This window comes from Quercus robur, chromosome 9 (genome assembly GCF_932294415.1).
Source record: "Quercus robur chromosome 9, dhQueRobu3.1, whole genome shotgun sequence".
Lineage (NCBI taxonomy): Eukaryota > Viridiplantae > Streptophyta > Magnoliopsida > Fagales > Fagaceae > Quercus > Quercus robur.
Genome location: NC_065542.1, coordinates 1,200,187 through 1,226,245, shown reverse-complemented (window position 1 = coordinate 1,226,245; position 26,059 = coordinate 1,200,187). Strand labels below are relative to the sequence as shown.

Below are 26,059 nucleotides of genomic sequence, written 5' to 3'. Positions count from 1 at the left end.
TAGCATTTCCAGCCGGAAAATATTTTACGGAAACCAAACAGAGCCTTAGTACCAATTACAACTCACTACCTCAATTATTGAAATAGTGAAATTTTTTTTGTATATATAAGTATTGTTATACACATACTCTTGAGTGTTGACTCCGATCCAAAGGTAATAAGGCACAAACTTGGCACTTCCTGCACCGCAGCAGAACCCAAAGACTTTTCTTTTTCTATTCTTTCAACTTCATTTTTATTTTTTGACTGGCTCAAACGGCTACACGTGTGTAAAAAGCACGAAAATTCCATACATCTAACCGTAACAAAAATAATTTTTCCTCTCATCAACCATTCCCAGTCACTCATCCAAAATCCAAACCAACCCAAACTGTCGAACAAAAACACAAACACTCCCCAAATTCTCATCAATAGATGGCACTTCCTCAACACCTCCCAGAACTAGAAGCCCCCTTATCCTACACCACACCCAATCCTTAAAATGCGCACCCTCCTCACTCTCAGGCCACCACAACCTTCACCACCACCATGTCTCTTCAGCTCCACATTTCTCTTCAGCTTCAGACCCAACAAGCGGTTTCACTTCCTCACACCTTGCTCTTCTCTAAAGCAGACCAAGAAGCAGAATAGAAGTACTGCCCCTAGCACTGCCCCACAGAGTCTCAGGTGGTTCTTTAGCAATCCAAGGAGTGAAGAAGAAGGTAGTGGAGGCGGTGCTGGTGGTGGTGGAGGTGGTGGTGATAAGAGAGGAGGAGATGGTGAAAAGGGTGGTGAGTTGGAGTTGGAAGGTGACACTGCAATTAAAGGTACCATCTTGGCTGGTGTTTTGCTGGTGGGTGTAGTTGGTGGCTTTGCCACTGTTGGGTATGTCTACAAGGACCAGATTAATGCCTACTTGACTCAATTTTCTACTTTCATCGAAGGTAATTCTGTGAAAATTTTGTACCTTTTTGAGGTGTTTTGTCAATTCGGCATTGGATTTTGTTGATTTCCGTTGGTATCATTGATATGGGATTCTCTGAATGTTGCCACTCTTTTGAGGACTTGTGTGGATTCCATTGATTGAATTAGAATTCTATACTATACCCTTTTAATGTTGTTGCCCATTTGGATTGGATTTTGTTGATTCCTGTTAGTATCATTGATTTGGGATTCTCTGAATGTTGCCACTCTGTTGAGAACTTGTGTGGATTCAATTGATTGGAATTAGAATTCGATACTATTCCCTTTTGATGTTGTTATGTCAATTTGGATTGGATTTTTTTTTTCTTGTATAAGAATATCAATGGCTTTTTTTTTTTTTTGTAATTCAAGACCTATTTAGGATCCTATATGTTCAAAACACTATCTAATCCTGTTGGTTATCATAACTAGATAATACCTTCTTATTGGCTGTGGAAGTGCAGTCTCTCAAAGATGGTTCATGTTTGTGATGCATAAGTTTCAAGTTGCAAGGTTGTCAAATATCAAATGGAAGGGAATCCCCTGAATGTTTAATTTAATTTCTTGCCAATAAGCTCTATAATGGGACACACTTTTGCTTAACTTCATCTGTTAGCTTTGGAACCAGCTCTAGTCTGATGTGTATGTTTTCCCTCCATTGTATGGGGCACTTGTCCTTTGAAGAGGGAGAAAGTGTGGAATTACCCTACAGAAACAGGTGCCAACTTCGCAAAATGGGAAGCTTTCACATGTGAAGCACTTGACTTCATTCTAATACTGCTGGTGCATCCTATTGCATGCCTTACATACCTGCTGAGACACCTTTTTCCATATTTTTGTTGTGATAATACTGTGATCTATAATCATGTGCTAATCATGCAATCTAATTTTGAAGTTGTAGTTTTATCTTGTGTAAATTGGATATAATTTTGCATGTATGAATTTGGTTGGAGTTATTTTTAAAATGAAAGTGCTTGCTTTATCTTGATGATAGGGCCTGCTCTATGAATTGGAGCAACTGCTTTCCTGATTTATGATGCCATTGAACTCCTAAATTGTGTTTCTTCCTAGCCCATGCTAGCAGCATTTTCAGAGTATATCTAGAGAGCAATATAGCGTTTAGCTCATCATAATAAAAGAATTCACTCTCAGCTTAATCTTATAAACTTCTTTCATTGAACAGGTTATGGCCCAGCTGGATATGCTTTATTTGTAGCGGTTTATGCAGGACTGGAAGTATGCACCTGGAACACTTTCTTGAGTATAGTGCATTTTATTTTCAGCAATACATTTCAGCCTTAATATGGATAAAAAATATAGTCTAGTTGTGATGCAACCGTAGAAGTTTAATTTATTACTTTTTGATAAATTCACCAATTCAAGACTTATTTTATGGGGTCCACATGTGGAGTTTTGTGGTTTTGACGGTCTAGTTATATGTGTCTGAATGTTAGGTTTTTTAACTTAATTAAGTTATGGTCAATTTTCTAGCCGGTGGTAAAATTGTAATATCTGTGAAAAATATGCAGTCTAGATGTGATGCAACCGTAGAAGATTAGTTTAAGGTCTAACTGTTCACCATCATGAACATGATGTCCTTTTTATGAAATAAATCTTTGATTACCTATCAAAAAAAAAAATTACTACTTAGAGAATTCACCGATTCAAGAATTTTTTTATGGGGTCCATATGTGAAGCTGTGTGGCTTTAAAGGTCTAGTTATATGTGTCCGGGTGTTAGGTTTTCTAATTTAATAAGTTATGGTCAATTTTGTATGAAGTGTCAAAATTGTCATTTCTGCAAACACTGCAAACTAAAGGTATTCTGGTAGTTTAGTTGGGTCTATAGGAGATCCTTAGTATCATCTTAGGTATCATTTTCTTTATGTCCAAGTTAGTTTTTTAGGTTTTTAGTTTACTAGTTAAACTAGGAGTGCTAATAATACTAGTAGTACAAGAAAGAGTCTTTAAACATATGTGGTGTTCAATTTACTCCAAAGAGAGATGAAGTTGGTTAAAAGAAAAATATTGAGTGTTTTGAGCATTGAGGCATGTTCGCCTTCATGTTTTACTTTCTCCCTTTCCCTTCTATCTTTTCTTCCTCTCTTTCTGATGGTACCGTTCCTGGGTATTGTTAATACAGCTGTCAAACACCATTAAATTCTCTCTTTTTATTCTTCCTTACAAACCAAAATCAAGCCTTTTCTATTGCCTATCAAAACCCTAAAACCTCACATACTTTCTTCTACCAAGTAGCCATCAAATAACTCATCAAAGCACCTTTTAATACCTAACACAAATCCATGACCTTTTCCTCCATAATTCTAAAGATCCACAAATTTTCCTAACCTGTAACCTGCCACAAGCACACGTATACAAATTCCTTTGTTTGTCCTATCACAAGATCTGCGTGCTAGTAAATGTCAATGCAATGTAATGTTTGTCTGTAAAGTAAAATAGGTAGGCATTTTTATTTTCCACATCATAAACTGAGAGTTTCATGATGTCTACATGTTCTCTAAACTCAAGGGTGATATTGCCAATGCATCTTCTCCCCTTATAAGAGTAAAGTGGAATGTGACATTGTGCATTCAAGGCTCATTGGGTGTGTGCATAACTTATCAAAATATTTATTTTTAAAAAAATTTAAGGACAATGTTTGACTGAAATCCAATGTTTTCCTTGGGCCATTATCCCGAACTTGTGCATTCTCATTCACATTGGTGCTGTAACATGTTCCAACAATTTCCAAAGCTATACACACACATACATGTGTTCCTATGTATATATATGTTAGCTGCTAATACTGACTTTGAATAGCTATTTTCCTAGATACTTGCGATTCCAGCCATTCCTTTGACCATGTCAGCTGGTCTTCTTTTTGGTTCTCTTATCGGCACTATCATTGTCTCCATCAGTGGAACAGTGAGTCAATTTCTTTTGCAAGTTAGAAAGATCAAAATGACAATATCTACTTAAGCTTTGTTTTCTAAATCAGTAACCTGTTTCAGGTGGCAGCAAGTGCAGCCTTTTTAATTGCTAGATACTTTGCTCGAGAGCGGATTCTTAAACTGGTCGAAGGAAACAAAAAATTTCTAGCAATTGACAAAGCAATTGGAGAAAATGGCTTCAGAGTTGTTACCCTACTTCGTTTAAGCCCTTTACTTCCATTTTCTTTGGGAAATTATCTATATGGATTGACATCCGTGAAGTTTGTACCATACGTATTGGGAAGGTTTGCTTCTTGTTGATTCTATTTGCTCATGGTTAATGGTTTTTGGTCTATTGTAAATGTTTTTGCTTCACTTTTTGGTGACATTTTTTGGATGTTTTTCTAATAGGAAATCGTTTGCCATTTTTATGGGCATCTGAGTTCCCCAAGATGATTTGACTTAAAACTTATAAATCATTTAACCTTTTAGCTTCAATTGGTCAAGATGTTGTTTTGACTAATTTATACTAGCAAAAAAAAAAAAAAAAAATGTAAAAATGCAAAAATGTGTCTATGTAATGCATGGCTTAGTCACTGTTGGCTTGATCATGGCTCCAGTTGTCATTCCTAATTGCTTTCAAGTAATATTAGTAACAAGATTTGAATTGAATATTTTTTCATTTTTGCCTGTTCAAAATGTAGAAGGAGTAAAATTATCAAATCAGATTGTGATTATGGTAAAAATGTGGAAATTTGGTGTGTAACCTAGCCAAAACTGGAGAGAATTTGTAATACTATAAAGATAATCTATTAACTCTTTAGTTAAGTTCTGTTGAAGCAGTGGCATACATTAGTCAATAATGCACTTGCCAAAATCTCACTATTGGGAATGTGTAGTGTGACAACACGTTTGTAAGCTAACATTATGTTTGGGAACTTACTTTTAAAACTTTTAATCACTTATAAATGACAATATAAGTTTCATATGATTTTGTAAAACCCTTGCAATCTTCTGCTTTCTAATTCAAATTTCAACAATATTTTGTGTGCAGTTGGTTGGGGATGCTTCCAGGAACATGGGCTTATGTGAGTGCTGGTGCATTTGGGCGGGCAATTATTGTGAGTTTTTAATTGGTTCCTCTTGCTGCAAACTTTATATGTAATTGTGCCAATTGTTTGAATATTACATTTTGTCTCTGTTCTTTTTTACTTAAAAAGTAAACATATGTGTCCATGAAGACTCATCCTAATAACCTCCAGAAGTGAGTGTGTGTGTGTGTGTGTGCGTGCACGTGTGTGTGCACTGTGCGCGCGTGTGTGCACGCTCTAACAGTCATACTTTATCCAACCATTTAAAACTTTGGACAAATCCTGCTCTAACTTCTTCAACCTATTAGCATCATAGTGAAATGAGATAAAAGAATGGGTTGGTAAACCAGAAGGTGTGTTTTTAAGAAGTGTGAGCCTTTCACACAGTAGAAGCTTTGAAATGCATGGCCACAGTCTAAACAACCAATTTTTAACTAAAACTGATTGCCTTTTGAGATTGATTGAAGGCATTTGATGGGTTAATTGGTTTGGTATTAGGCTTTTGATACACAAAGTTATCAGTCATTCATTATTTTCCAATTTTGGTGCTTGAATTTATTTTCTATTCTTTTAGATCACGACCTTCTACTAATGAGGATGATTTGTCATTAGATTCAATTTGATTGTCTGCCTATTGAATTTTTCCCCCCTATCTGGTGATGTTTCAGCAAGAAGAATCTGAGATTGGTTTACCTGGAGGAAATGGTCAGCTATTGACACTTGGTCTAGGACTATTGGTCACAGCAATTGCTGCAGCTTATGTGACACAGCTTGCTAAGGTAATGTCTCTATTGCAATTTGCAAAGTATTTCTTTCTTGTAACCTATTATGTTTAAGGTTACTGTCCTAATCCCTCATTTTGCCAATAGGGTTAATATCAGTGTAAAAAACTAAGCAACTTTATTTATTTACTTTTATAAGACAACTTTATTGCCAAACACATTGGCAAATTATGTGTGTCTAAGGCTGCATTTGGTTCATGTAAAATATTTTCCAGAAAATATTTATTTTCCGGAAACGCTATTTTCCGGAAAGGAAAATATTTTCAAGTGTTTGGTTGTATTATGAAAATTTTTCTAGAAAATAATTTCATGTGTTTGGTAACACTCTGAAAATGCTATTTTCCACCACCACCTCCACAAAACCCACCACCACACAATAGGAAAACCACCAAAGCACCACCACCCACGCCACCACAACAACAACAACAAAATCAGAGATCAAAGAGAGAAAGTAAAAAATCAAAATCACAAACAAATTTTATTACAAAAATTTCAAATGAGAACGAGAACGAATCGGTGCGAGTGGGTTCGTCGGTGCGAGTGGGTTCGTTGGGGTTCGTCGGTGTGAGTGGGTTCGTCGGGGTTCGTCGGTGCGAGTGGGTTCGCGGTGCGACGATCTCTCTACTCTCTCTGTCTCTCTCTTTGTGCGTGGTCCGGAAATGGTGAGACGATCACGATGATCGGTGACTGGGTTCGACAAGGGTGGGTTTGAACGATCCAAGCGGTGCGATTGTCTTGCTCCGATGCGATCTTCTTGCTTCGACGTCGGCGATCTTCTTGCTCTTTCTCTCTCTCTCTCTTCTATTTTCCAAGGCCGGAAATCATTTGAAGTGAAAATGAAAACGGAAATGATTTTCCGTTGTTTTGGCTCTCATTTTCGGTCAACTGGAAATGCTTTTCGGTTTGACCGAATTTGAAGTAACAACCAAACACCCAATTTTCCGGAAAATCATTTCCGGAATCAGTTTGAAGTCAATTCAAACGCAGCCTAAAACTAGTGAATTTTAAGTGCCCAAGCCATCATGCTAATGACCCTTATCTCATGGCTAAAATTCATAGTCTCACTATCTCTTAATTAAGTAGTGGCATAATGGGTGGTACCTTCATGTTGCTGACTCCAGAATTGGAAATGAGGCAAAATTTTGGTTGAGTTAGTGTGGCGTTACAGCATCTTCAACAGCCATGCTTGAGGCTCTTCCTCTTCATTTTCTACATACCTCACTTGAGGCTTTGTAGAAAATCCAACTGCTACAGTGGCTCTCTAAATCCAGAAAGCCACTGTAGCTCTCCAAGGAATTATATTATATTTTCCGTCAATAATACACTGCTTTTAGACTCTTAGAGAGCTAAATTTAACCCATGGTATTTTTCTCTGGCTTTCTTATTCCTATCTCCAACAAACACATGCCTCTCGGATATACCCAAACCAACAATCTAACCCAAGCTAGCCAGCCCTGAGCTCCAATGTTGCTCTATCTCCAATGCCAACCAAACCCATACTATCAAAAACCCCATTAGCCCATCAAATAGATAAATGGCAGAGTTTGTCATTTTGTTAAGTTACTTAATTTAAAAGGTAGGTAGTTAGGTAGGTAAAACAAAAAAAAAAAAAAAAAAGATTTTTTAAGGTTAAATATGGGTGAGAATTTGGAGATGGGGCTCTTATAATTTTGTCTAAATGATGTATGTAAGGATGTGGGATTACTTGAATGGCTTCACTTGCCAACGATTTTAAATTCTGAAGTTAGTCAATTTTTATACTACTTATCATTCTTCCACAATGCTGACTCTTTTCTATTCTAATGCTTATGATGCAGGATGCCGTAAAGGATATTGATGAGTAGAACAAGAAGAAAATGGTTTTGCCCAATTTATTGGATAACAATTGAAATTGTAAACTTTAACAGATGCATCTGTCTTGTAAATTGTAGTACGTTACTTAATCAAATCAAATAGGAACTTTTGATTTATTATATATATCATCTATAAAATGCTTTTTTAAAAAAAAAAAAAAAAAAGCGTGGTTATAGTTTATTTCTCATCAATTTTCTCGTTCATTTCCTCTTTTAAACGTTCTCTTTTGTGTTGGATAAACAATGGACCAAAATTCCGACATTATCTATATTTATACTATATATAAGATGATTTTCCTCTTTTAACTGGACTTTTATATAGTTCAAAAATACCTCTATTAATAAAGGATAACTTCATTTAGAAATAGTCATAAATGTCAAATAACAAATTCATTTTGAATTCAAAAAAAAAAAAAAAAAAAAAAACTCCTAAAATTTAGGATTTTTTTTCCAATCCCTTCTTATTCAAAAAAGAAATTACATTTACTACTTATCTCTAAAATTTATTCTTTTTACTTGTTTAAAAAATAAAAAATATATATATTTCTAAATTATAATAGATATAATTTATTAACCTTTAAAACTTCTGAGCATGCACGTGAGAGGCTAGTCCATATATATATATATATATATATATGAAATTGAAACCTTTAAAGTTCTCACAATTTTTAACGTTAGCATAATATTTAAATAAAATGTATTTAAATAAATTATTTTTGTTTACCTTTTTCAGAACTTACCACATCATTATTATTTTTTAAAACAAAATTATTTTTATTTTTATTTACCCCATACATTGCCTAAAGAGTGTTGGAAACCAAAAATTATTCTCATACTTTGCCTAAAAATAGTTGGAAACCAATAGGTTAATCAAAGTAGAATTGAAAACTGATTACAACCCAACAAATTATCCACTGTCCTACAACTATAAATAAATAAATAATATATATATATATATATATATATATATATATATATAACAACAATGTACAAACTGAAAAAGAATGAAGAGCCATGATAATTGAAAGATTTTTATTTAGGATTTTTATTTTTAGCTTTTACTTTTGCCACTGCTAATAGAATTAGACATAGAATGAAGTTGGTATGGCTGGCTATTGCTAACATGCTCAAAGATCATGCATGGCTCCATGCAAACCATATAGTACATATGGTATTCTTTTTTCATGGTTTAATTTAGCATGTGTTTAGGTAACGCATTTTGCAGCATTAGGCAATGTTCATGCGTTTTAAGCATGGGACCCACAAAACTGTTGCAAACAAATGAAGAAAAATGCAGACCCACGGCACAGAGTGAATAGTATTTTGCCATTTAAAAAATATTTTACTATAGTATTTTCAGCAATAAGTTTTTGATTTTCAGTAAAATAAACGGTATCTAAACAAACCCTTAATTGTTTTAGATGCTATGGTATTGAATTACTCTTTGCCTCAACTCTCGCATCTTAAGCTTGGTACTTTTTTTTTGTCATTTGCATTATTATTATTTTTTTAACCTACGTTTTTTTAATTCTTTTGTTACTCCATTTGGTTTTGGTGAACATGTTGGATATTTGAAATACGTAGGTTTGATTTTGCGCCTGTGATTGTTTTTGTTGTTTAGAGTTTGCACCAGTAAAACTTATTGCTTTATATATATATATATATATATATATATATATATATATTTAAAAAGCAACTATTTTCCACAATTATCATTTTATTTAAATAAAATTATTTTTGCTTAGTCCATACTTAACAAAAAGTGAAACTCCATCTCTCTAACAAGTCCAACTTAAACTTAAACTCAATCTCATCATTATAATTTTTTTGTAACAAAATTATTTTTGTTTAATTCAAACTTAACAATAAATGAAACTCTATCTCTCTAACAAGTCCAACTTAAACTCAAATTCAAACATTGATAATTTATCTCGAATTTGCTAGGTTAATTATGAACACTATAAAAGTAAAACAAACCCCAATATATATTTTTTTTAAGCCAAGTAAAGGTATGAACTCTTCTTATGTTATTTTCTTCTCCTACTTTGTTAAAAAAAAAAAATTATGGTTTTTCATGTATTTTTTAAAAAGTAATTTTCATACATGAACCACCAAACTCTCTTTAGCCGTTTTTTACAAGATAAAAAAGTTTGCAATAATTGAAATTATTCTTTTAAATGTAACCCATCTTTCTCTTATATTTCTCTATTGTTTAGTCATATATATTTTGTTTTGTTTCAATAATTTCTAAGCAATGAATCATCTAATTCTTTAATATTTTTTGGTTTTTCAGAAGTTTTAATATCTGAATTTTTGAGTTATTTTTTTGTAGTATCTAAAATTGTCTAACAAATTTTTTGTAAGCTATTGCACTTTCCAGCAAAGGCTTTAATATTTTTTGGTTTTTCAGAAGTTTTAATATCTGAATTTTTGAGTTATTTTTTTGTAGTATCTAAAATTGTCTAACAAATTTTTTGTAAGCTATTGCACGTTCAAGCAAAGGCTTTTTCATCAAATTATAACACAAATTAAAGTCATACAAGAGCAACTCATGCAATGACATAGTTTCTTAAATTTTTTATAAAATTATTTTAATCTATCTCACAAATAGGTAAGTTCTCGTGCATAGCATGGATAAGCGACTAGTAATTTATAATTTATAATGACATGAATTAATTATTTTGTGGACAGAGTGTCCATTATTAGCATTCAGCAAGCATCCGTGCATGCACATGTATAATTTTAGTTGTAATATAAAGATAACGAGAGATTCATTCAATTTAGATTGTCCACATGAACAATAATTGTTGGCAAAATTCCCACCATACCTCTCACAAGTATTCTTCACCAAAGCATTATCCTTAATTGAAATGATGAAATAGAGCAATAATCTTTTGTTCCATCCAACGCACATATAGTAAACACTGCACACGTTAAACAGCCACGAAAAATTTAATGAAAATCCATTTTTCTAAGCAAGTAGGCATCAAGGTTTGCAGAATTAAGTACATAACAATTTGACAGCCTCCCATCCTTAATTTTAATTGTATTGGTTAAGCATATCAAGCACAATCTAAGTAAAGTATTCTACTTGTACTACATGTCTAGTAACCATGGGCTAGTGTATGCTTAATCGATATTGTTTAACCACTTATAAATACCCTACATTTGGTACATTGTAATACAATTAACTTGATATAGTGAAGGTTGCCCTAATAAGGGTTTTTCATATAAACTGTTAGGTTGAACCACTGTATCATCTATATTAGTATTCGCACTGTATATATATACTCTCCTTATCTTAGTATTATAGGAAAAATTGTTGCGTTTGTGTTTGATAATATTGCGTTTTCATTGATTTCGACAAATGTTTAAAATTGTGAAAGGTTCTTATATATGGCACGCATGTATCACAATGATTGATGTTGACTTCTCAACAATTAGAATATACATCCAATTATTGCACTTAGGTGACATGAATGGCTTTATATAGAAACCTTGGGTGAGTTGCTTTCTTTTGACAGCAAGAAATACGAGTAAGCACTGTGGAAGAATGATAAGAAGAAAATTTACTCTGCAAAATATGAAGAATGAGGGCTAATGGGGTTTGGAGATGCTTTCATTTACGAGTCAGCACTGTGGAAGAATGATAAGAAGTATGGTTATGCAAAATGTGCCAGACACAAGCATGGTTATGCAAAATGTGAATGATCACATCAAGGAAGAAATGGTTCTTAATCACAGTGAGAAACTGACCATTACTCTTGGGCTCATTATCACACCTCAGGAATCCGTATCCTGATTGTTAAGAATGAAGGGAGATTGTTGCGACTTGCTAGAGATTCTAACCAATTTCATCATTTCTATAATGGATCATGCTCTTGTGGAGATCACTAGTGAGAGGTATGGGAGGATCTTTGCCACAAATGATTGTTCATGTGGACAATTTAATTGACTGGATCTCTCGTTATCTTTATATTACAACCAATGTTATGCATGTGTGTGGCACGGATGAATAAAAAAAAAATCTTGTGTAAACTAAAGAAAATGTCTTCAAAACGAAGGTGGAGTGTTCAGATATTCAAGAAATTTTGCAATGGAATGAGAGCATCATCAAGTCACAGAAAAGCTTGCGTTAGGAGGTTCGTTTTGATGAGTCTGCTGCCGTGGAAATTTGTGAGTCCATAGCATAACGCCATAACCTTCAAGTGGTTGGTGTTGCTCCTTGTGCTTGAGCAGTGCATACTAAGACTGGAAATTGGCTCAAATCAATCTTCATCTTTGGGCTTCAGCTTCAACTTGGTACATTAGAGTTCCCTCGGGCATTGCAGAATGAATTGAATTTTAGCCGAAGTTAAAACATTTACATCAAACAATGCAAAATAGAAAAAGTATCAATTTTACATATTCAAACTCCAAAAATATCTATATAAATTTGTAAATTTATTACAGTGTGCAAATTTACACCGATCCTATTAACTCTACATTTAGTTTTTTTATTATTTCTTTACGTATCTCAAAGATAGAGGAAGAAAGTGGATGATGATTGTCATATGTGAAGAAAAAAAAAATTTTTAAAATGAAAAAAAAAATTGATATTTTAATATAATGTAGTGTAAAATAAATAATTTGATGTGAGGTATTTTGAAAAAATGAATATGTAAAATTAAAATTAAAAAAAAAAAGTAGGTTCTTATGCTAAAATAAACAAAAATTTTTACACCTTTGTATTAAATTTATAATTTAACCTAAAATAAAAGGAGATATGCGAGTGGAGAAAATCTCAGTGAAAAAAAAAAAAAAAAAAAAAAACAAAACAAAACAAAAGAAGAAAAAAGTTTAAGTCATACCCAACAGGTTATTGGGATGGTACGCTGGTACAGAATGTTAGAGGGTGTTTGTTATTGTTGTTTAAACAACAATTGTTTTCATTATTTAAACAATATTACATGTATTTTTACATTTTTTTCACTTACATATATTTTCACAAAACAATAACAACGTTATTAAAAACCTCTTACCAAACAGACCCTAAACAAGCAGTGGAAAGATTGCTCTTGGCTTATTGCTTGGGAAAGTTGGTGGAAGATGTTGAAGGTAACAGCTTGGAAAGGTTCCGAAATTGATCGTTTTTGCTGGTCCTTGTAAAAATGCATTAGCTATAAATGCCTTTCCACTTCAAGCAGACTAGACACCCCTTCAAAAGAATAAAAACCTTTCAACAGCCTTTCTACTTTAAGACTTTAAGTAGACCCCTTCAAAAGAATAAAAAGTAGACTCTTGACTTCTGGATGAGGAGACTTCAACTCTATTAAGGCCACTCATACTCATGTTTAAGTGTGGGAAAAACAGAAGAAACAAACATCAAGATAATTTTATCATTTGCAATCCTCCCTGTTTGTAATACTTTATCATCTTCAATTGTAAACTCCTCTTCCTCTTGTAAGCTCTCGAAGGTTACAATTCTTCTGAAGAAAATGTTCAAGTGTAATGCTAATTTCAAGTAAGTTCTCCACCCCACACCCACCCCCCCCCCCCCCCCCCCCCCCCCAAAATATTCCACCACCGTATTTTGCACAGTTTAAATGTTTAAAAGCATTTATTGGCATTTGGTTATATATTTGATAATTTGTTCTTTTGGATCTCCTACACTCCTACATCTTTCTTCAAATCGAATATTAATTGTTGTACGTCTAGGGTACCAATTTCGAGTAGTGAGGGTTTGAATTGAAATTTTTTATTTTTTATTTTATTAATTTGAAGATTATAGGTTGTTCAATGCTACTTATGTCGATATCACATATTTATTTTTTATTAATTACTAAGATTAATTTTTTTAAAGTAATTATAGATTACTTTCGGATATCATAAATGCATATTCCCTTCTTTTATATAATTATTATAAACTCTACTAATTAAATTAAGGGTGAGACCTACAATACACGTGAGAGAGGAAAGTACATATTTATAATACTTCCTGAGTATTTAATAATTTTCCATTTTTTTTAGAGTAAATTGCATTGATTTCTCTTAAGGTTTTCTATTATTGTATGTACCTCTTTTTCATTTGGAATAAGACACTCACCTTCCTTAAAATGCAAATTATTTACGCTGACTTTTCATGATTCAAAAAAGGCTATAAAAAATCCTTTAAAAAAAAGCTTTAAAAAAACCCGGAATATCTTATTAGTGGAGGTGTGGATGATAGTTTACATGGAGGGTAAAATTCAAAATTCAAAATTTTTTATAAACCTTTTTTTGGGTCTAGAAGAAGTAGAGGTCAATGTAAATATTTTGCATTATAAGGGATGTGAATGTTTTATTCCAAACTAGAGGAACAATGAACATAATTATAAAAAACCTTAAGGGAAACCAGTGTAATTTTTCCCATTTTTTAAGATTGGCGTTAGGTTAGTTTGAACTTCAATATTTCTTATTGTTTTGCTATTTAATCGTTGTTCATCCATTTTATTGGTAAATTTTATTTGTAAGTGTGGGGGTATTCCTTGAGGAATCAAATAAGGTTATCTTTTCACATGGTGGAATCACATCATTTTGTGTATCAAATTTCCTATATATTCCTTAATCGGTCACATATCAAGCAAAAATCATATGTGTGAGAGTGTGAGGTATCGCCATGTGGCTCATTTTTAAACTCTTTCATTTAGCCTTCTAGCTCATCATCTTCTAATTACCACAATGTAACACTCTATAACCTTCCACCTAAGAAAAAATTTAAATGAAAGTGTTCAATTAGCCTTCCACCTAAATTTAGTTATCTATCTAAGCAAAGATTTAATGTTTTATTTAATGTTTTAATATTTATTTGTATTCAACTACAAATATTTTTATTTCCTTATTCCATAAATTTTAATAAAATTTATGGAAATTTATGGAACCACATAGCATGATATATATAGATGATAAACACACAAATTCAGATAATATCAAGAGCAAAAGGTGTTAGTTGATGCTCTAACGTAAAGAAAGCAAACTAATAATTGACTTGTAAATCCAAGAAAGCAAACTAAGGAGTTAGATGATGCAGTCACCTCCTCATTTTCTCTCTCAATTATAGAATGGACTTTTTTTTTTTTTTTGAGAAAGAATTATAGAATGGACTTAACATCAAATAATTGTCATTCGATTGTTCGTCTTCCTTTTCCAACCTTTTGGATTCTTATACTCCTAATTTCCTTGTTTTTGAAATGAAATGGCTTTCTCCATCAAATGAGAGTTCTACATAACATAGGTATATTCCCCTACGCATATATATATATATATATATATATATATATTTTTTTTTTTTTTCTTTGTGTGGAGAAAGAAATTTTCCATAATTTGTCATGCTATATTTTGGATTCCCTTTTTTAGAGGTATGTTAAATTCCAATATATTATGTTGCTTTCAAATAGTTGATGTAGATATATATGATCATCTAACTTTGCTAATATTGCGTTTGTGAAAATTCTTAACAAAAACTAGAGGAAAAAGTGTTGAGTTGTTCGTCCACAAGATCACAATCATTAGTCTTCAAAAATGTACTTCATTTAGCTTTGCAAACATCATGTAGAAGAAATAAAAATGGTTTAAAAGGAGATATTGGTAGGTCCCAAATTGGTTCTTTGAAATAAAGAAAAAATCCTCTAATAATTTGAGTAGAGTATCCTAGGGGGAAAAAAACAATTAGAAAATAGAGGCCGCAAGGCGTGCACATCAAAGGAGACATGTGATCATATACAAGAAAAAGATGTGTCCTCGCTCTTTAATGAAACTAGTCGCTAACCCGTGCGATGCACGGGAATGCTAACAATTTTTTTAATTAAAAATTAAGATGAACCTCCAAATAATGTGACATTAGAATTGTAACAGCCATCAAATAATAACAAAATATACATTTTTCTAGATTAAAAAAATGACACAAATAGCTTAGTCATTTACTCGTGTGACACTGTTGCACCACTCTCAAATGACATATACACCACAGAATCATTTGGTTGCTTGTGTTACTTCTGTTGATGTTCATCTCTTCTTGAATTGTCACTTGTGGTTTAAATTGCTTTGGCATTTGTACTATTGGTTGGTTATTTTCCACAAGCCTATTATATTACATAAAGATATTAGACATAGTATTATAGACATGGTATAGTATTATGACCTTTCAAAAGGGTAATTTTGTCACTTTTTTAAATATCTATATTAAAAAAATAAAATAAAATAAAAAGTTAAAGGGAAACATTACAATAGGTAACTAAAGAAAGCAGAAAGTTAAAGGTTATGGAAATATGTTTGCTCTGAGTTTCTGAAGTAAAGGTTCAGAGATCATAGGATTTCTTAGTTGGATAAATAAAGCATAAGGGGATATTGTAAGAAAACATGAAACATGAGCTTTGCACATAAATGAATTGCATGATAAAGGCAATATATGTATGTATCATGGGAGGATCAACTATGAGAGTCACCTCTTTTTACAATACATAGATCTATCACAAAGTCCAGAACTAACACCTTATAATATAAAGTTTCTCATGATGTTTGGGCTAACACATAGATCTATTATTTTAATCCAAAACTAAAATTAGTGATCAAAAATATATTATTAATCATTTATATTCTTTACTCGATGTGAGGAAAAAATTATTAAACCAATCATTTAGTTTGGTGGGGACTTTATAATTTTTTTGCTTGCTGACTATGTTTGAGAAAGTGTAATCCTATGAGTAAACCTACTATTTCAATCAGATGTGGCCATTTGTGGTTGCAGACCTATTACCCACCAAACATGGTGCCATGCATCAGTTTTCACAATACGGCTTGCATTGATGCTTTAAGCAGTATTGTAGAGACTATAAATAAATTAAAAATGTGAATCCAAAACAAAGCACTTACTGATCTTTGAATTTAGTAGTCTCAGGAATGTCCAAATCAATATAAACTCTTGTTCCACTTGTTGACGATAATTTATACTCTCCTGCAATACACGGGATTCATTAGGAAAAAAAAAAAAGTACAATTGTCTACATACAAACTTATATTTGTGGTAAAAAGACCATTCCATTCAGGCCCATTATTTGCACACTATTGAATATTGAAGTTTCAAAGGAACCTTCACAGTAACAGAGAGAGGTCTACATCAGAGGGCATAGTATCTTGTGGACATGTACAATATAGAGGTAAATAATCCAACTTTGCTATGCTAGATATAGATGCTAAAGATAATGACATTTGAGTAAAGGAAAGGGAAGGAATGGGGTCTCTCAAAGCCAGGAAAAAAATCAATAAAGTAACTGGAAGAAAAATCAAAATGCCTCAGAATTTGAAATGACATCCCAGTATCCCACCCATCTACAGTAGGTTATTCCAGCTTCTTAGTGAGTCCATCCCTCACTCAAAGGTCAACTATCTCTACAAAACCTAATGAATATATCAAAAATTCTAACTTTTACACTCATTGACACATCCCTTAACACACAACCATCATAACTGATTGTAAAGAACTATTTTCCCAGTTCTTATCAGGCTTGCCTGGGCCTATTAGTTTCTTGTCTAAACAATGCAGCTAACAGGAAAGCTCTTTTATTAACCCCCAAAAGAAGCATATTTAGTATCAGACAGCTCTGCAGGCTGTATGGTTCAACTTTGAAGTTTCCACAGTTTCACCTTAATAAAAAAGTTGGAAGTTTTGAAAACTTAAGTAAAAAAGTATATCAAAGTTTCAGAGGTAACTCAAGTTTAAAAAGTGGTTAAGAGAATCTGCAGATTGTAAGTCTGACACATAGTTTAGAAAAATGCCTATATGTTTAAGATCGTATTGAATATTTATCAGCTGTTTTAATTGGCAGTTGATGTTTGCTATGAAATTTTTTAGATCGTGGTTCTGACTCCGTTTTTATAATACAAATTCTACACATTCAGATGATGTTGTATATATCTGCCATGTAATTTGAGGGTAGATTAACATCTTTTAGTATCCCTTTTAGTATCCCAGCTTGTAAGGTAGTGCTGTTTTTATTTTTCTTCCTTTTTAAATTAGATCATGTTTCCAATATATTGCAATTGCCCCTTTTCCATTACAGTTTTCAAAAAACTTCTTCACTATACACATTTTATCAGCATTGTTGTCTACCATTCTAGAAAGCAGAAGTTTCTCCAAAAAAAAAATTTCTAGAAAGCAGAAGAGTTAGAAGGGGGGAATCTCAAAATATATCAAAAATTGTAAAACCAAAAAACAACAATACATAGTTTAGTTGTAAACAGAATGTGGTAAACCATTTAAAAACAAAGACCCAATACAGATTTGGTTCTACAAATACAAAATTTGTATTTAAAGCAACGCAATACACAATTCAAGTTAAGTGAAACAGTCAAGACTAACACAGTAAGATTCCAGTGCTATTAAAGACGCAATTTAAAAGCTATAAACACAGCACCTGATCTGATTCAGATAATAAGGATAGTTTTCTGAGAACTTTATTTGAATATTGTAGTACGAATCAAAATTAAATTGCCGAAAAACCCTAACAGAACAAAAAGGCCTAAAACAAAATTGGAGCAAAAAATTAGTTATTCCGTAAGATCCAAAACTCTAAGCAATCTTTTTTGTAATTTTCGTAATCTATAAAATACCTTGACTTGACTATGAAAAGAGAGAAACAAATTAGAGGTCAAGACTTGAGCCAGCAAAGGCTATGAACCAAATAGGATTAAAAAAACGTACCAATTAGAGGTCAAGACTTAAGCCAAATAGGAGTACAAAAACGTACCAATTAGAGGTCAAGACTTGAGGCAGCATAGGCTATGAACAGATAGAGCCAGACTGAGAGAAGAGGGATGCTCTGAGAAAGGAATGAGGGGCAGCGTGAAGAGAGGAGCAAACCTGCGTGCTGAGTTTGCGTTTGTGTGTATTGAGTTTTGTTTATTTTTAAAGTTAAGTATAGGGTTAAAAAAAAAAGGTTTTTTAAAGATAAGTATCGGGTTAAAAAAAAAGTTTTTTAATTCTATTTTTTATTTTTAAATGTTGTGTTATGCTGATGTGGAAAATTGTGGTGCTAGCAAAGGTTTCGGTTTTATATATATATATATATAGATTTGACGGTCAAAATAATAGGAGAAAAAATTCTAATGACACAATAATTATCAATGATACAAAGAGTTATAATAGAGTAAGATTTTAAAGGCGGAGAATGCTACAGAATCTCTCTTAGGAATGTAGTCGTGCATCATGCAGAGCATCGTTTAGTTGTCTTACTGTTTTGGTTGTAATTGTAATATTTTTAAAGAAACTTATTATTTGAAAAAGAAAAAAAAAAATTACTATATCAAATAATGATAAGAAGGAATAAAATTTCTTGATCCCACTTCATGTTCCGCCAATCCTAGACTACCACACTTTTTTTTTTCTTTTTAAGTAATTAAAGTTTGAAGAAAAAGAAAGAAGTAGACACAACTCATAACCTACTATAATATTTATGAAATATAAAGTGGAATACTCAAAGGATGATATAAAGGATTTTTTTTTTTTTTTTTTTTTTTTTGAGAATCATATAAGGGATTTTTGTTTAATAATAGTGTCAGAAAAATTTAAATAAACTGGTTCTGTGGGGGTAAAATCCGTCAGCCGATGTTGGGCCTTAGTACATGCACCAAGCCCAACCACGACAAGAAGAAAAAGCATGGGCATAGGATATCCCATCCTAACCATGTTGGGCCGGGCCTGCTTAGGGGCATCCGAGGAGGAGTACCTCCTCGGACTCGCCAAGTGAGCGTCCGATTCGCACCCTATACATGGCGAAAAGTCACCCAATACGAAGGAATAGTGCATGACGTTCAGGAAGGGGGGCAATCACAACTGCCGCATTAAATGCCAAGGAACTACTTTTCCAGCCGCATTAATGTGGAAAGGACAGGAGCACAGAATTATCTTGGCCAGTGCAACTCACAGAAAAGGGGGAAGATGACCTATGGGACAGGCACTCAAGTAGAGGGCCAGATGATTAACAAGTGTAGGGTCATGATCTCAGGAAGGATGCTATATAAGAGAAGGAGATCCCCATGGACAAGGGATCGCGAGCAGGAAGAAGAAAAAAGAGAGAAAAGAGGAGAAAGGAGTTAGAGACAAAAAGCGGAAGATACAACCCCAGGGATTGTCATTCCAAAAGCTTGGAGGAATATCCCTACGTCCAACTGGTTGCATGGCTTGTCCATAACTACGTTTCCTCTGTCAAAGACCTAGTTCTGTAACCTACTCTCTACAAATTCATTGTTGAGAGACTTTTGGGCCAGAACCACCCGCCTGTTGGGCCTGAGCCCCAAAAATCGTCCCCTACAATTGGCGCCGTCTGTGGGAAGAACTTGTGTCTTGACAAGTGAAGCAGTAAGGGATGGAAGGATCAGGTCCGCGCCAAACCGGACGTGCAGAATCCCAACGACAGGACAACTTTGTAAACCTTGAACGAGCAAAGGATCAAGATAATCAACGAGAGGGCAGTGTGAACACCTCTCACACGAGTAGAAGTCGCTCGAAAGGGAAAGATCACGCGTCCCACCAGCACAACGAGCGGAAGGCTCTACAGCAAGAGATTGATGATTTGAAGAAAAAGCTGCGTCGAGCCCAGCAAAAACATCCTTCGCCCATTTCGGATACTAGCAGTGGTGAGGATGATGAATACAGACGAAGGACGAGAACCCCTCCGAGCGAGACGTTCTCCTATGAGGAAGAGCGGCCTCACAAACGCGGTCGCAAAAGCCCACCTTACCAAGGCTTGGTCAATGACGCCATGAGCAAGGCCCTAGATCGAATCTCCCAGTCGCCATTTACCCGTAGAATAGAGAGGGCGGTGCTCTCTCGGCGGTTTAATCAGCCAACGTTCACCCTATACAATGGTCGAACTGACCCAGTGGAGCACGTGAGCCAATTCAACCAAAGGATGGCAGTCCACTCCAGGGACGAGGCGTTAATGTGTAAGGTGTTTCCATCCAGCTTGGGACCCCTGGCCATGAGATGGTTTGATGCCCTCCCACCAAATTCCATAGACTCCTTTAAACAGTTGACGCAGGCTTTTGGTTCCCGTTTTATCACCAGCACTAGAGTCCCTCGGCCCCTCGATTCCCTCTTATCCTTATCCATGCGAGAAGGAGAAACGCTGAAGGCCTACTCGGACAGATATTAGGAGATGTACAACGAGGTAGAAGGAAATCACGATGACGTCGCCATCAGTACCTTCAAAAGGGGCCTACCGACAAAGCACGGCTTGAGAAAGTCTCTCACTGGGAAACCAGTCGCCAGCGTGCGACAACTCATGGACAGGATAGACAAGTATAAAAGGGTCGAAGAGGACCAGCAGACAGGGAAGGGAAAGGCGAAGTTTGTCCCTCAGGAGAGAAGGGACTTCAGGTCGGACCGCTTCAGTAGCAGTAATAAGCCGAGAAGAGATTATACGGAACAATCGGGATCTACAGGGGCTCAGGTAGTCCACGCTGTGTTCCGAGAGCCATTGCACGAGATCCTGGAAAAGATAAAGCACGAACCCTTCTTCCAATGGCCGAATAGGATGGCAGGCGACCCTTCAAAACGCAATCAGAATCTGTATTGTGCGTATCACCAAGAGCCCGATCACGTCATTGACGAATGTAGGAACCTGAAAAACTATTTGGATCGACTTGTCCGAGAAGGAAAGCTAAGGCATCTGTTGCACCGCCCTGAGCAGTCAAATGTCGATACCAGGCAAAGCGCCTTGAGGCCACCCATAGGCACGATAAATGTCATTCTTGCCGCACCTGGGAGAACCGGTTCCGGCCCGTTCAGAGTAATGTCAGTGGGTAGGTTCCCAACAGAGCCAGGTAAAGGGGATCCAAGAGAGCCAGAGGGAGGGCACTGCCATTAATTGGGTTCACGGAGGAGGACAAGGAGGGAACTATTCAACCCCATGAGGATGCCCTAGTCGTGACGCTCAGAATAGGAGGTTATGACGTGAAGAGGGTGTTAGTTGATCAGGGTAGCGCCGTGGAGGTGATGTACCCAGACTTGTACAAGGAGCTGAATTTGAAGCAGGAAGAACTGTCGCCAAACGATTCACCCCTGCTTAGCTTTGAGAGAAAAATCGTCATCCCGAAAGGCATGATTAGGTTGCCTGTGCAAACAGACACAGAAGTAGTGGAAGTGGACTTCATCGTGGTGGACGCATACTCACCTTACACAGCGATTGTGGCACGGCCATGGCTTCATGCACTAGGGGCTGTGTCGTCTACCCTGCACCAGAAAGTGAAATATCCGTCAGAGGGCCGAATCAAAGAGATAGTAGGGGACCAAGGAATGGCCAGGCAATGCATGGTGTCGGCAATTGCTCGACAAGTAAGCAGCGGACCCTCCACTTCAGCCGGGAATGGCTTATAGCAATCAAGGACCCCGGTCCTAGCTACGGGTAATGAAAGACCGGCCATGGAGGTGAGCTGTGAAGAGCTGGAGAAAGTGCTCGTCGGATCAGACCCCGAGAGATTTTTCCAGATTGGCTCGGAATTACCAGCACAGGAGAAGTCGGCGCTAATTAATTTTCTGTGACGAAATGAGGACGTATTCGCCTGGGATCCTTACGAAGCCCCTGGGGTTGACTCAGACCTAATACGCCATCACCTTAACGTTAATCCGGCTATTACCCCAAAAAAGCAGCCTCCCCGGCGCCCGTCAAAGGAGCATGCAGAAGCTGTGAGAGAGGAAGTGGCAAAATTGAAAAGAGCTGGGGCTATCAAAGAAGTATTCTACCCCGAATGGTTGGCGAACACAGTCGTGTTGAAGAAGAAGAGCGAGAAATGGTGGGTCTGCGTGGACTTCACGGACTTAAACAAGGCCTGCCCGAAGGATCCTTTCCCAATGCCGCGGATAGACCGACTGGTTGACGCAACTGTTGGGCATCCCCGAATGAGTTTTTTGGACGCCTTCCAAGGCTATCATCAGATATCCTTGGCCACCGAAGACCAGGAAAAAACTGCTTTTGTCACCCCAATTGGCAACTATCATTACAAGGTGATGCCTTTTGGCCTGAAGAATGCCGGGTCGACCTATCAAAGGATGATGACTAGGATGTTTGAGCAACAGATGGGAAAAACTGTCGAGGTGTATATAGACGATATGGTAGTAAAGAGTAAATTGGTGACCGACCACATCAGGGACCTCGACGAAGTGTTTCAAATCCTGAGAAGGTACAAGCTGCGATTGAACGCATCCAAGTGCTCATTTGGAGTGGGATCGGGGAAATTCCTTGGCTACATGGTAACCCACCGGGGAATCGAGGTCAACCCTGACCAAATAAGGGCCATTCATAGTATGCAGCCTCCTCGGAATCCCAAGGATGTCCAGAAGCTTACCGGCATGATAGCAGCTTTAAACCGTTTCATCTCCCGCTCAGCAGACAGATGCAGACCTTTTTTCCTCCTATTGCACAAGTGGAAGGGTTTCGAGTGGACTGAAGAGTGTGATTTAGCATTCCAACAGCTCAAGGAATTCCTCGCCCGACCTCCGATCATGTCCAGTCCTGAGGCCGATGAGGTGCTGTATGCATACATCGTAATCGCCGATTATGCGGTGAGCCTAGTACTAATCCGAGAGGACAACGGCACGCAGCGGCCCGTGTATTACGTAAGCAAGTCGCTACAGGAGGCAGAGACACGGTACCTCCCCCTCGAAAAGGCAATATTGGCTGTCGTGCAAGCTACAAAGAAGCTTCCCCACTATTTTCAGGCACATACAGTGGTTGTGCTAACCCAACTTCCATTGAAATCAGTCCTCCGTAGCGCCGACTACACGGGGAGAATAGCCAAATGGGGAACCATCTTGAGCGCCTTTGACATTAGATACATGCCACGCACCGCCATAAAAGGTCAAGTCCTCGCCGATCTGGTAGCTGAATTTGCGGAGCCTATCTTGGGAGGGGTGGAAGTGTCGGGATCACCGAGTGACGATAGGAGATTGGTCAGCACGATTTCTCTGCAAGAACACGATAAGTGGAGAGCATACATCGATGGTGCAGCAAACCAAAAGGGTTCCGGAGTGGGGCTCGTTTTAATCTCTCCCGAAGTTATAATTTTGGAAAAGTCGTTAAGACTGGGATTCCCAGCAACGAATAACGAAGCCGAGTATGAGGCACTGCTGGAGGGGATGTCCATGATCCAGAGGTTATGTGGGAAATGCGCGAGCATGTTCTCGGATTCGAGACTCATAGTGGGGCAAGTAAGCGGGGAATTGGAGGCGAAAGATGAAAGAATGCAACGGTACCTTGCCCAAGCTAAACGCCTACAAGCCCACTTCGACGATTTCCGTTTAACGCATATACCCAGAAGCGGGAATTCCCACGCCGATTCTCTGGCAACACTGACCACCTCCTCGGCTCAGCCCCTTCCGCGGGTTATTTTGGTCGAGGATCTCTGCCGCCCCACGGATGAGGAGGCTAACGGTATTCGGGTACACAACGTCGGTGAGGGACCAAGCTGGATGGACCCTCTTGTCCGGTTCCTGAAGTACGACTCCTTACCGGACGACAAAGTCGAGGCTGACAAAATCAAGAGGAGAGCTCCTCGATTCTGGTTGTCCGAGGACTCCAAGCTTTACAGACGTTCATTCTCAGGGCCATACTTGCTGTGTGTGCACCCAGGGGCTACTGAACTCATTCTGGAGGAGTTGCACGAGGGGATTTGCGGAAGCCATACGGGGGGCTGGTCCCTCTCCCATAGGGCTATGACGCTGGGTTACTGGTGGCCGAGCATGCATAAGGAGGCTCTGGAATATGTGAAGAAGTGTGACCAATGCCAAAGGTTTGCTCCGAATATACATCAGCCGGGTGGGGTACTTAACCCATTGTCCAGCCCTTGGCCATTCGCATAATGGGGCCTAGACATATTAGGTCCATTCCCCAAAGCTGCCGGGAACAAGAAGTTTCTTCTCGTCGGCACCGATTACTTCACGAAATGGGTCGAGGCTGAAACGCTGGCAAACATTAGGGATGTTGATGTCAAGAAGTTTGTCTGGAAAAATATCGTCACCCGGTTCGGTACCCCACACACCCTAATCTCAGACAATGGCCTCCAATTTGATAGCAAGGCCTTTAGGGAATATTGCAGTGAACTGGGGATTGTCAACAGGTACTCTACACCAGCCTACCCGCAGAGTAACGGACAAGCAGAGGCCATCAACAAAACCATAGTGAATGGGCTGAAGAGGAGGTTGGACGACGCGAAAGGGAGGTGGGTTGAAGAACTCGCCCATGTCTTGTGGACGTACTGCACCACGCCCCGCCGATCCACGGGAGAAACCCCCTTTTCGATGACCTACGGGGCCGAGGCCGTCATCCCATTAGAGATAAACTTCCCCTCCCAGAGGACTGCTACCTTCGATCCCATTGCTAACAACGGGCTTCTAGAAAAAAGCCTGGACCTCCTCGAAGAGAGAAGGGAATGCGCAATGGTGCATCTAGCTCAGTATCAACAAAAGCTCAAGCGGGGCTATGACGCCAAGGTGAAGTCGAGACCCTTGACGCCCGGGGACCTAGTGCTGAGGAAAGTCCTGGGCAACGCGAGGAACCCTGCATGGGGAAAGCTTGGACCAAACTGGGAGGACCCATACCGTATCACATCGGTGGCTGGCATTGGAGCGTACTTTTTGGAAGACTTGGACGAACGTGTAGTGCCACGTCCGTGGAATGTAAATAACCTTAAAAGGTACTTTTATTAATGAAAAACACTTTACTTGATGTCGCTTTACTGTACAATTATCTGCAATAAGTGTTAAACAAAACCCAAGTCCTGCATGGCTCCTCGGACCACAGACTTGGGGGGAAATTAACCACGCAACGATTCTCATTAAGTGTTAAACAGAACCCAAGTCCTGCATGGCTCCTCGGACCACAGACTTGGGGGAAATTAACCACGCAACGACTCTCCATAAGTGTTAAACAGAACCCAAGTCCTGCATGGCTCCTCGGACCACAGACTTGGGGGAAATTAACTAGGCAACGACTCTCACTAAGTGTTAAACAGAACCCAAGTCCTGTATGGCTCCTCGGACCACAAACTTGGGGGAAATTAACCAGTCAACGACTCTCATTAAGTGTTAAACAGAACCCAAGTCCTGCATGGCTCCTCGGACCACAGACTTGGGGGAAATTAACCACGCAACGATTCTCAGTAAGTGTTAAATAGAACCCAAGTCCTGCATGGCTCCTCGGACCACAGACTTGGGGGAAATTAACCACGCAACGACTCTCCATAAGTGTTAAACAGAACCCAAGTCCTGCATGGCTCCTCGAACCACAGACTTTGGGGAAATTAACCAGGCAACGACTCTCACTAAGTGTTAAACAGAACCCAAGTCCTGCATGGCTCCTCGGACCACAGACTTGGGGGAAATTAACCAGTCAACGACTCTCACTAAGTGTTAAACAGAACTCAAGTCCTGCATGGCTCCTCGGACCACAGA

At 37.3% G+C, this 26,059-nt stretch overlaps 1 protein-coding gene and 1 long non-coding RNA gene across 3 annotated transcripts; one reads left to right on the top strand and one right to left on the bottom strand.

Moving 5' to 3' along the window:
* The first annotated feature begins 346 nt into the window (after window positions 1-346).
* Window positions 347-7,739, top strand: LOC126698322 (uncharacterized). 2 transcript variants are annotated; one of them, XM_050395467.1, is made up of 7 exons: window positions 349-922; window positions 2,125-2,177; window positions 3,773-3,865; window positions 3,952-4,175; window positions 4,925-4,991; window positions 5,630-5,740; window positions 7,561-7,739. In XM_050395467.1, exons 1-7 carry the CDS (start codon window positions 481-483, stop codon window positions 7,585-7,587), a joined length of 1,017 nt encoding a protein of 338 aa, XP_050251424.1. In that variant the 5' UTR covers window positions 349-480; the 3' UTR covers window positions 7,588-7,739. The 2 variants fall into 2 exon arrangements, with proteins under 2 accessions (XP_050251426.1, XP_050251424.1); XM_050395469.1 differs by lacking the exon at window positions 3,773-3,865 and having other exon boundaries at window positions 347-922.
* A 7,630-nt stretch (window positions 7,740-15,369) lies between these two features.
* Window positions 15,370-18,505, bottom strand: LOC126698321 (uncharacterized). The gene is made up of 3 exons (XR_007646427.1): window positions 18,360-18,505; window positions 16,486-16,567; window positions 15,370-15,695 (listed from the first exon to the last, which is right to left on the bottom strand). It is a non-coding gene; the product is annotated as an uncharacterized LOC126698321 (long non-coding RNA).
* Between the last annotated feature and the right edge of the window lie 7,554 nt (window positions 18,506-26,059).

Excerpts from the sequence above, each read along its gene's own strand:
- LOC126698322 (XM_050395467.1), top strand. The coding sequence starts at position 481 with ATGCGCACCCTCCTCACTCTCAGGCCACCACAACCTTCACCACCACCA. Across the intron at positions 923-2,124 it reads ATTTTCTACTTTCATCGAAG|GTTATGGCCCAGCTGGATAT; the intron begins GTAATTCTGTGA and ends TTCATTGAACAG. Across the intron at positions 4,992-5,629 it reads CATTTGGGCGGGCAATTATT|CAAGAAGAATCTGAGATTGG; the intron begins GTGAGTTTTTAA and ends GTGATGTTTCAG.